The 10,930-nt window shown below is 39.7% G+C and overlaps 1 protein-coding gene across 1 annotated transcript in view; it reads left to right on the forward strand.

The window, feature by feature from the left end:
- Positions 1–10,930, forward strand: part of MYO3A (myosin IIIA) — a 158,207-nt gene that overhangs the window by 101,972 nt on the left and 45,305 nt on the right. Inside the window, exons 19-21 of the mRNA XM_010860064.1 lie at positions 5,954–6,107; positions 7,457–7,545; positions 9,450–9,579. Coding sequence (XP_010858366.1) covers positions 5,954–6,107; positions 7,457–7,545; positions 9,450–9,579 — 373 coding nt within the window. The remainder of the gene's footprint in view (positions 1–5,953; positions 6,108–7,456; positions 7,546–9,449; positions 9,580–10,930) is intronic.

Raw genomic sequence — 10,930 nt, forward strand, 5'->3', positions numbered from 1 at the left:
TTCTCATGATGTACTCTGCATAGAAGTTAAATAAGCAGGGTGACAACATACAGCCTTGACATACTCCTTTTCCTATTTGGAACCAGTCTGTTGTTCCATGTCCAGTTCTAACTGTTGCTTCCTGACTTGCATACAGATTTCTCAAGAGGCAGGTCAGGTGGTCTGGTATTCCCATCTCTTTCAGAACTTTCCACAGTTTATTGTGATCCACATAGTCAAAGGCTTTGGCATAGTCAATAAAGCATAAATTTCAAAATATATTGTACAGCTCTTTTTTCAGAAAAAAAAAAAAGGAGCCATTCTATGGAACATCATTTAAATCTCCTTTCTACAAAATTCATCATGTGTGTGTTAGTCTCTCAGTTGTGTCTGACTCTTTGCAACCCCATACACTGTAGCCTGGCTCCTCTGTCCATGGAATTTTCAAGGCAGGCATACTGGAGTGGCATGCCATTCCCTTCTCTAGGGGATCTTTTGACCCAGGGATCAAACCCTGGTCTCCTGCATTGCAGGCAGATTCTTTACTGTCTGACCTACCAGGGAAATATATGTAAAATATAATATATATATTTTATTAGGAATTATCCAAAATATTGCCTCATTAGGTTACTTGTCAAATTCTGAATTAAAGACTTATGTCATCTCAAATTAATGATGATCAATATTCCCTTTGGCTTGCTATAATCATTAATGTAAAAATGAGCAGGACCATTGATATCAGCTTTGAATAGAAAATACTGAAAGAAATATATTTCCAATCATAAATTTTATTTAGATTTTTACAGCATGCATATTTGCCACTTTGCTTTCTTTATTTTTAGTTTTTTAAAAAGTTATTTCAGTAAAATATTATAACTAAAAATAATATGTATATATAGAAAGAGAGCAAATGATAAAGCAAACGCAGTAAAAGGCTAGAAAAGGATACATAGAAGTTCTTTGTACCATTCTTGCCACTTTTCTGTTAGTTTGAAATTAGTTCAGCATAAAAAGTGGCAAAATTTCTTTTTTCACTTTAATAAATGTACTTAATTCAACTCGAGTACTGATAACATGCAAAATCACAGATTTTCAACGTATAAGGGTTTTCATTCTCTCTTAGAATGAATAACTTCTCAATGGTTTATTTCCACATGGGCAACATTTTCATGAATATGTACACTTATATGAGCAGTTGGTGAGTAAGAATTCTTTTACTAAAAGACAGATGTCAGGGAATAAATGTATATGTGTGGCCTCTTTCCCCTGCAAATGTTCTGTCAACAACACATTCATTTATCTATTAAGTTTTACAACACATTCAGGCAGTGTCAACATTTTGAAATGTTAAAACCAGAAGAAACCTAAGTAGATCATTTATACAGTTCATAGATACAAATGACTCCCTGCGACTTGCCCAGTGTTACAGGCTGATTAAACAAAGCCAGGACTGAATCCAGATGTCTGATACCCACCCAAGCATCTTCTCATTAACAAATAAAGTTGAAAAGAACCAGGAACCGAACAAAGTATTCTCTTATACAGAAGAAAACATGCTCCATCTCATTGAAAGAAAGGAAGAAGGAAGAAGGGAGAGAGGAAGGAAGGGAGGAAAAAGAGAGAGAGAGAGAGTATTTTCAGATGAAAGGCCATGGAGAGTCAACCTACATCAGGAAGGAAGGACAGTGAATAAGATGGTAGCACTGAGGCAGGTGGCAGCCGCAGCAACAGAGACTGTGACAGCGGGACATTGTAGAGACTCCCGAACAGGAAGGATACAGATCTCGTAGATGCAACAACTGGAAAAGAGAATATAGAAAAAACAGAGGAGCCCGAGGATGTAACTTAAAGGTTGAAATGGAAAGGCAGAGAGCATTCTTCCTGTGCCCTAAGGGCCTGGATGTCTCAGTGGCAGAGAATCCTGCAGTGCAGGAGCCGCAGGAGACGTGGCTTCAATCCCTGGGTCAGGAAGACCCCCTGGAGGAGGACACAGCTACCCACCTCATGTCTCTATTCTTGCCTGAAGAATCCCATGGACAGAGAAGCCTGGCAGGCTACAGTCCATAGGGTTGCAAAGAGTTGGACACAACTGAAGCGACCTAGCACGCATGCAGAGGACAGGACTGCTCCCTTTTTCGTCTTTATTTCTACCTTCCCTGGTCCCACGTACCCCTAAATATACATGGCTCTATCTATTAACGGTAGCCACCCCTCTACGCTGCTGTGTGAGTCTGAGGACAGTGTAGGAATCTTGAGTCTCTCCTGGGGTGACATTTTGACCCAAAATATTTAAGCTTGCGGTGTAGGCCGTAGCTGTGGATGCATCTTCCATAGCCTTTCTACTCTGTCTGTCCACACCTCACACTCAAAATTCATTGCAAAACAAGGAAATCTTATCTCAGGCATGAAGTTTTCTAACACAACTTCTCACTTCCTTTCTCCTTGATATGTATTTAGAATGATCCCTTTTTCAAAAGGAATTTGGGGCACCTGAACAGAGTAGGGATTTTATATGCTGAACAGCTCAGCTTTACTGTAGTTAATAACTCCACCGGGGACTTCCCTGGTGGTCCAGTGGCTAAGACTCTGTCCTGTCTGTGCAGGGGACCTGGGTTCAATACCTAGTTGGGGAACTAGATCCCACATGCCACAATTAAGACCCAGCACAGCCAAATAAATAAATAAACATCAAAAAAAAACCCTCTAGTCATCCTCTTTGAAGGTATTTTTAATATACAGGGCATAACAGAGGACTTTCTGAGTAGTTATATGGGCTACATATTTCCACATATACTTAAAAACACCAATGTTTTGAGATCATAACAGCTATAAGAATACATAACATGTTGTTTTAGGCATAATCATTTTACTAAGAGCGCTTTGTAAATCCTAACAGCATTTTTTTTCTCCATCATGCTGGAGATACTAACCAGTGTCTTAAAAGTCTCAGTCCATTGTTTTCCAAGTTCCTCATCTCTGCTCTGTGTAACCTGCCACCAAAGCAGTCAGTGGATTTTGACACAAGCAAATAGAAGTGAAAAATGCATTGGTTTAGACCTTAACCTTGCACACTTTCGGCAGAAAACATACAAAGCCTCTTTGAACTTTGCAGTTGCCGTTTAAGCTATAATCTGCTGTCAGCATAATGTGCCTGACAGTCAAGTAATTCTAGGTCTGTGTACATCTCTCAAGGTTACCTTCCAATGAAAAAGCTGTGAAACTTCATTTCACAGTTTCCATTTTTTGTAAGTTTTCATTTTTTCGTACTGGGTAAACTGGACGTCTTTCAGGTGATCTGCCTTTCAGAGCAGTGGGTTCTGCCTCATTTTTATGTATTAAGATTTTGTTGTATTTAAAAATACATGTTTATTTTTTTCCTGGTGACACTCGAACTGTGATTTTAATTTTATAAGGCTCTAAAAGCAGTGGTTAGAATATTTGCATATTAAATGCCCCACCTGCCATGGGCTAAATTCTTCCACCAAGATCCCAGATAAATTCTCTTTCTCAGAACCCCTTGTAGTACACTGTACATCAGTTCAGTTCAGTTCAGTCGCTCAGTCGTGTCCGACTCTTTGCGACCCCATGAATCACAGCACGCCAGGCCTCCCTGTCCATCACCAACTAACTCCCAAAGTCTACCCAAACTCATGTCCATTGAGTCAGTGATGCCATCCAGCCATCTCATCCTTTGTTGTCTCCTTCTCCTCCTGCCCCCAATCCCTCCCAGCATCAGAGTCTTTTCCAATGAGTCAACTCTTCGCATGAGGTGGCCAAAGTACTAGAGTTTCAGCTTCAGAATCAGTCCTTCCAATGAACACCCAGGACTGATCTCTTTTAGGATGGACTGGTTGGATCTCCTTGCAGTCCAAGGGACTCTCAAGAGTCTTCTCCAACACCACAGTTCAAAAGGATCAATTCTTCGGCGCTCAGCTTTCTTCACAGTCCAACTCTCACATCCATACGTGACCACAGGAAAAACCACAGCCTTAACTAGACATACCTTTGTTGGCAAAGTAATGTCTCTGCTTTTGAATATGCTATCTAGGTTGGTCATAACTTTCCTTCCAAGGAGTAAGCATCTTTTAATTTCATGGCTGCAGTCACCATCGGCAGTGATTTTGGAGCCCCAAAAAATAAAGTCTGACACTGTTTCCACTATTTCCCCATCTATTTCCCATGAAGTGATGGAACCACATGCCATGATCTTAGTTTTCTGAATGTTGAGCTTTAAGCCAACTTTTTCACTCTGTACATAGCACTTATCTAACCTGTGTTACCTTGCATTTTAGGTAGTTATTTACTAATCACTCAGTTTATCTTAAATCCACTGGGACTTCATTTTAAACATCTCTTTATCATCCATCACAGTGCTTTATTATAGTGTTCAATGAAAATATTTATATTCAAGAATATATTATTGAGTAATATATTCAATATGTTATTGAATATATTGAATAAATATATATATATATTCAAGAATATATTAAAATAGTAATGAAAATAGCATGTGACTTGAGTTTGTGAATGGAGAACGTTCTGCCCCAGACAGTGATTATCTGTTATACTTCCCCAGCAATAGCTGCTTTAGAACCTGAGACCTGGTATGTACCTTCCATGTAAGTGTCTCTAAGGGTCGGAGGTCAGAGGTCATCTCTTAACAGACTGCAGCACTGGGGGTGGGGAAGGACGAAGAGTGAAGGCAAAAGTCACAGAAGCAGAGCTGCAGCATGCTTCTTCCCGTCCCTTTTGTAAACTAGATTATCGGCATCTATGTTGTGCTGGTACTACCATCTTCCAGTAGTTATTGTTTATTGTTTTTATTTTATGCATTTGACATTACAGTATGCTGCTAAGTCGCTTCAGTCGTGTCCGACTCTATGCGACCCCATAGATGGCAGCCCACCAGGCTCCCCCGTCCCTGGGACTCTCCAGGCAAGAACACTGGAGTGGGTTGCCATTTCCTTCTCCAATGCATGAAAGTGAAAAGTGAAAGTGAAGTCGCTCAGTCGTCTCCGACTCTCAGCGACCCCATGGACTGCAGCCTACCAGGCTCCTCTGTCCATGGGATTTTCCAAGCAAGAGTACTGGAGTGGGGTGCCATTGCCTTCTCCGGACATTACAGTATACGCAACCACAAATGGTTACTAGTGTACCAGGTATTTTTACTTTGTTAGATGGAGATTGTTACTTCTATTTAGTAGATGAAAAAATGGATGTCTAAGAGGAAGAAAACTCCGAAGGACAGGTGGCTAGTTAAGTGGCAGAGCCCAGATGGGAACCTGCATGTTCTTGGTTCTTCATCCATCAGTGGCTCCTGTGACCCACAGTTGTTCATCCCAAATAATGCAAATGTCATCATGATTGAAAAGTGATGTTCTTGAGAGATTGCTTAAGTTAGATAAAAGGCTGAAATTGGGGGAAATGTGACCCTAAGATATACCTAATTAATATTCTGTCAATTCTTGAGGACTTCCCTGGTGGTTCAGCGTTTGGGACTTTGCCTTCCAATGCAGGAGGTGCCAGTTCCATTCCTGATCAGGGAGCCAAGATCCCATGTGCTTCACAGCCAAAAAACCAAAACATAAAAGCAAGCAATATTGTAGCAAATTCAATAAAGACTTTAAGAAACAGTTCATGTCAAAAAAAATTAACAGAAGAAATTATGTAACATAATTTTATTACAGCTCACTAGCAACATAGTCCCCCATGTCTGGAAAGCTTGAGATTCTAATAGAGGGAATTCTAATACATGGAATAGAAACTTTTTATGGCTACCCTGAATATCAACAGTGCTGACTTTAATGAATTAGGACATCTGGAGAGAGAGAAATAAAATGATACCCTCAGTTTAAGGGCAAGGTCATAGGGAGCAATTTTTTATATGTAGAGCAGAATTTTAGGTAATTTCTGCCAGTTTACATATTGTTCACAAAATTTTAAGTATTTCTATGCCTGTCATGTCCCATTATAGAATGAATACCTAAATGAAGATATTGATGCTAGAGTTATTGAATATGAAGATAACCGGCCTCTCCTAGACATGTTTCTGCAGAAGCCAATGGGTTTACTGTCCCTCCTTGATGAAGAAAGTAGATTTCCCAAGGCCACAGACCAAACTCTTGTAGGTGGGTTTTAAATTCAGTATGTCTAAATAGTTTTCAGGTAATGCAGTCATGTAATTATGAATGTTTTTTTTTTTTTTTTAAGTTAGTAGAATATTGCTGTGACAAAGACTGGACATGTAACTTTAAAGAAGAGGCTTTTGATCTAATACCTGGACCAGTGAATGTTTATAATAGGGTGAAATATTTAGTGATAAACAAATTTCCATATTCAACTTCACCTTATATTATGGTAGAGCCCTGACTATAGGATTTTATGTTAGAAATGACCCTAGAGATCATCCAGCCCAAAGTTAGAAATGGAAGGGCAGGGCGAAAGGACAGCTCTCAGAATGGAAAAGAGATAGATGGAAAAGAAAAAAACCCCAAAGTTGTGGGGAAATCATTTCATACTAGTCACTTGATTTTGATGTTAAAATGTACCTTCCATGACATGAAATAACAGAGATCTTGTGTTGGTAAAATTATTGTACAACTTCCTTTATGATCCTATTGTGTTTCCTTTGTAATCAATAATAACCTATAGCTCCTCTTAGAGAAAAGAGAGACAAAATACCAAATGTCTAGGCTCGTGGTTTCACATCCAGTCGTGTTTCACAAAGCTCTCTGGACAATCTCAAGTACTTGGTTTTTTCTTTCCTCTGTTCTTAGAGTGTGGTCTCTAGACCGGGGACATCAGCATCCCCCTTGGGAACTTGCTAGAAATGTTAATTCTTGGATCCCACTCCAAGACCTATTGAGTCAGAAGCTCTGGAGGTGGGACCCAGCAGTCTATTTTAACAAACCCTCCAGGTGATTCTGATGCTTGGCAAGGTTTGAGTGCTGCTGCTCTGCAGTAGCGGAGAAGGCAATGGCACCCCACTCTAGTACTCTTGCCTGGAAAATCCATGGACGGAGGAGCCCGGTGGGCTGCAGTCCATGGGGTCGCTAAGAGTCGGAGACAACTGAGCGACTTCACTTTCACTTTTCACTTTCATGCATTGGAGAAGGAAATGGCAGCCCACTCCAGTGTTCTTGCCTGGAGAATCCCAGGGATGGCGGAGCCTGGTGGGCTGCCGTCTATGGGGTCGCACAGAGTCAGACACGACTGAAGCGACTTAGCAGCAGCAGCAGCAGCTGTGCAATAGTACCATTCCATTACTGTAATCGTAATGGAATGGTAAAATTCATGATCTTGAGTTTTACCTTACCATTTATAATTATATTACAAATCTACATGTAGTAGTTATATAGAATTTTCAGTTTTTTCACGGCACATTTTCCATTTTATGGTGAAAGAGAAGATTCTATCAATCAGTATTTTTTGAGACATTCCAACATGCTTAATCTTGGAGTTAAATTTTTTTCTACAGAAAAATTTGAAGGTAATCTGAAATCACAATACTTCTGGAGACCTAAAAGAATGGAGCTTAGTTTTGGAATTCACCATTATGCAGGAAAGGTAAGAACTCTGAAGCACTATAACTGAGATTCTCTTTAGTCTTTTGTTGAATAAAGCTATGAAAATTTTGGCCCCAAATATTTACAGATAGTTATAATGAGATAAAGAGTCCATCTTTCTGATCCTAAGATCTGGCTTGGGCTGCAGTTGGCTGGCAGTTTTCCCTTCTTTTAATGATAACTGGGAACCTTTTATATAAATTGCCTTCTTCAGACTTGAGATGCTTCTCTGTCCACTGCAGCCTTTGTTTCTCCTCCTTCCCAACAAGAGAAGGTACCAGGCAGAAGGTATGGCCAGATAACTGAGCTGATTAATTAGATAGGATTAGCTTATGGACTGGCATGCAGTTAGAGGAAGCAATGTTTATGCACTGACGGATACACTTTCCTATACCAGAGCAAACCTCAGATATGTTGTCCTGCGCCCAGAAGACGGTTTCCATTCCTTCTGTAGAGAATAACAGATCTTTCACTCACAATGATGTTATAAATATTGGAGGACTAAGAAGATATTCAAATCAAGAAGGGGAATTCATAGAAATACATAAACAAATAGAATAACGGCTAGAACCCTAAGAATTCTAGTCTAATAGAACTTCTGTGTCAGTCAACATTCCAGACTTTTGTCATTGAAAGCAAAATCTACGTTAAATATTTTAGTTATAACCTTTCTCATGATTTTCAGCACACGATTTTATAAATAAGTCTCCTTTAAAACAATCATTAAAGATTTCCTATGATTTTATCCAGTTGTTTTTAACTATATTAGTCTTCTGGCTGCCATAACAAAAATACCTCTGGCTGGGTGTCCTAAACAATAGAAATTGTATTTGCTCACAGTTCTGGAGACTAGAAGTCCAAGATCAAGGGGCCAGCAGATCTGGTATCTTGTGAGGCCTCTCTTCCTGGTTTGCAGGTGGCTGCCTTCTCTCTATGTTCCATTTAGCCTTTTCTCTACGTACATGTAAGGAAGAGAAAGAGATCTCCTGTGTAGATATCCTCCTTTTATTATAAGAACACCAGTCCTGTGGGCTTAGGGCATCACCTTTAAACTTCTTTTAACCCTCATTACCTTCTAAAGACCTTGTATCCAAATATAGTCATATTGGGGGTTAGATTTGCAACATACTAATTTTGGAGGGATGAAATTCACCCCATAAAAATAACCACATTGAACCACCCTACCAAAATCTTGGGGTTACATTGATATTTAAAAATCTTAACATTATTTAGAAGTGCCAGAAACACTAAACACCCACAGTATATGTAGTCCCTGCTACTGTGGAGCAAATTCTATAAAGGCCTTTTCACTGCAGGCAAATCAATTATCATAGAAATGAGAATACCTTTCTGGCCCCAACCCTCCAAATAGAGGTGGGAAACACACAACATTTCCACTATAATAAGTGGGAGGAATCAACCCTTTTTGATTATTTCCACCCAAATAAAATCAGTGAGGCACAAATTTGTCTCTGAAAAGAGATAGTGTAAACCTGAAGAGGTTCACATTTCTAAAGTTGTAAAGGATTACCATTATAAATCTTTGTGTAGCTGTCACTCAGCACTGAGTAAGCTGTCTATATGTATCTATTAATGTGGGCTTCCCAAGTGGCTCAGATGGTAAAGAGACCGCCTGCAATGCAGGAGACCCGAGTTCAATCCCTGGGTTGGGAAGATCCCTTGGAGAAGGGAATGGCAACCCACTCCAGTATTCTTGCCTGGAGAATCCCATGGACAGAGGAGCCTGGCAGGCTACCATCCATGCGGTCACAAAGCGTCGGACACAACTTGAGTGACTAACACTTCTACACTTTCACATCTATTGATAATGATAATGATGATGGTAGTGAGGACAAGGGTGATAACACTGATTGTGACAGTGTTTGTAATGTACTTTATCAACAGGTCATCTATAATGCAAGTGGGTTCTTGGCTAAAAATAGAGACACTCTTCCCACTGATATTGTGCTCCTTTTGAGGTCATCAGAAAACAGTGTAATTCAACAACTAGTCACCCATCCTCTGACAAGAACAGGTAAGCTGAGGCAATTTCCTTCCATTTTTTTGTATGTGTGGGTTGGGTTTTAGTTTTATAAGAAGCTAGGTTTCCAGTAAAGTGTTTGAAGCGCTCACCAGAAAGTTTGGTGGTGTTTGAGCTTCTCATTAGAAGAGTACAGTCACCCCCAGAGAGTTTAGAATTATCTGCTGTGTCAGGAGTGGGCAGCATGGGATGATGCTTCGAGATTCCACAAGTTTAGTGAGTTCTGCCTTATTGATTAAAAAGTCACATGCTTTTGTCCCAACCAACTATATAATCTTTGCATTTGCTTTTAAGTACAAAAAGTGTAATTCGGTTTGTTTTTCTTTATTGGAGTTTAACATTATTCTCTGCACTTCATTTTTTATAGTTTGAGTTCTAGTTGAGATATAATTCAACTATGGTTTATAGTTGAGGCATAACTGACATAGAATAAGCAACACATACTTAGACAGTAAAATTTGATGAGGCCTTGACATACATAGACTCCTGTAAAACCATCACCACAGGTAATAGTGAACAAGTTCATTATCCCCAAATGCTGTTTCCTCTTGAGTCTTTATTGTCCTTCATTCCAGTCCTTCATGCCCCTATCCAATTGTTTCAGCATCATTTGTTAAAAAGATTATTCTTTTCCCTAATGCATTGCTTGGGCATCCTTGGAGAGATAGAGAAGGAAAGAGAGACTGTTTATTTCTGGGCTGTATTGTGTATCACTGATATTTGTCTGTCTTTATGCCAATAATACACCTCTTGATTGCTGTAGCTTTATTAAAATTTTTGAAATCAGGTAATATAAGTCACCCAGCTTTGTTCTTCTTTTCCAGAGTTGTTCAGGTGTGATTATAATTCCTTTGCCTTTCCATGTAAATTTAAAATGGAGTTTGTCAATTTCTACCCAAAATGCTGGTGAAGCTTTGATTGGATTGCCCTGAAGCCATAGATTAGTTTGGGGATATCTGCTATCTTCATAATATTGAGTCCTCCAATCAGGGAGCACAATATGCTTATTTTTCAAGTCTTCCTTAATTTCTGTCAGCAACATTTTGTAGTTGTCAGTGTACAAGTCTTGCATGTTTTCTGTCAAATTATCTGCTATTATATCACATTCTATGCTCTAATAAATGGTGCTTTTTAGTTCAAATTTTGTATGTTCCTAGTATATGGAAATTGGGGGCAGGAGGAGAAGGGGACGACAGAGGATGAGATGGCTGGATGGCATCACTGACTCGATGGACGTGAGTCTGAGTGAACCTCGGGAGTTGGTGATGGACAGGGAGACCTGGCGTGCTGCGATTCATGGGGTTGCAAGGAGTCGGACACGACTGAGTGACTGAACTGAACTGAG

Source organism: Bison bison, unplaced genomic scaffold, assembly GCF_000754665.1.
Source record: "Bison bison bison isolate TAMUID 2011002044 unplaced genomic scaffold, Bison_UMD1.0 scf7180017864461, whole genome shotgun sequence".
Lineage (NCBI taxonomy): Eukaryota > Metazoa > Chordata > Mammalia > Artiodactyla > Bovidae > Bison > Bison bison.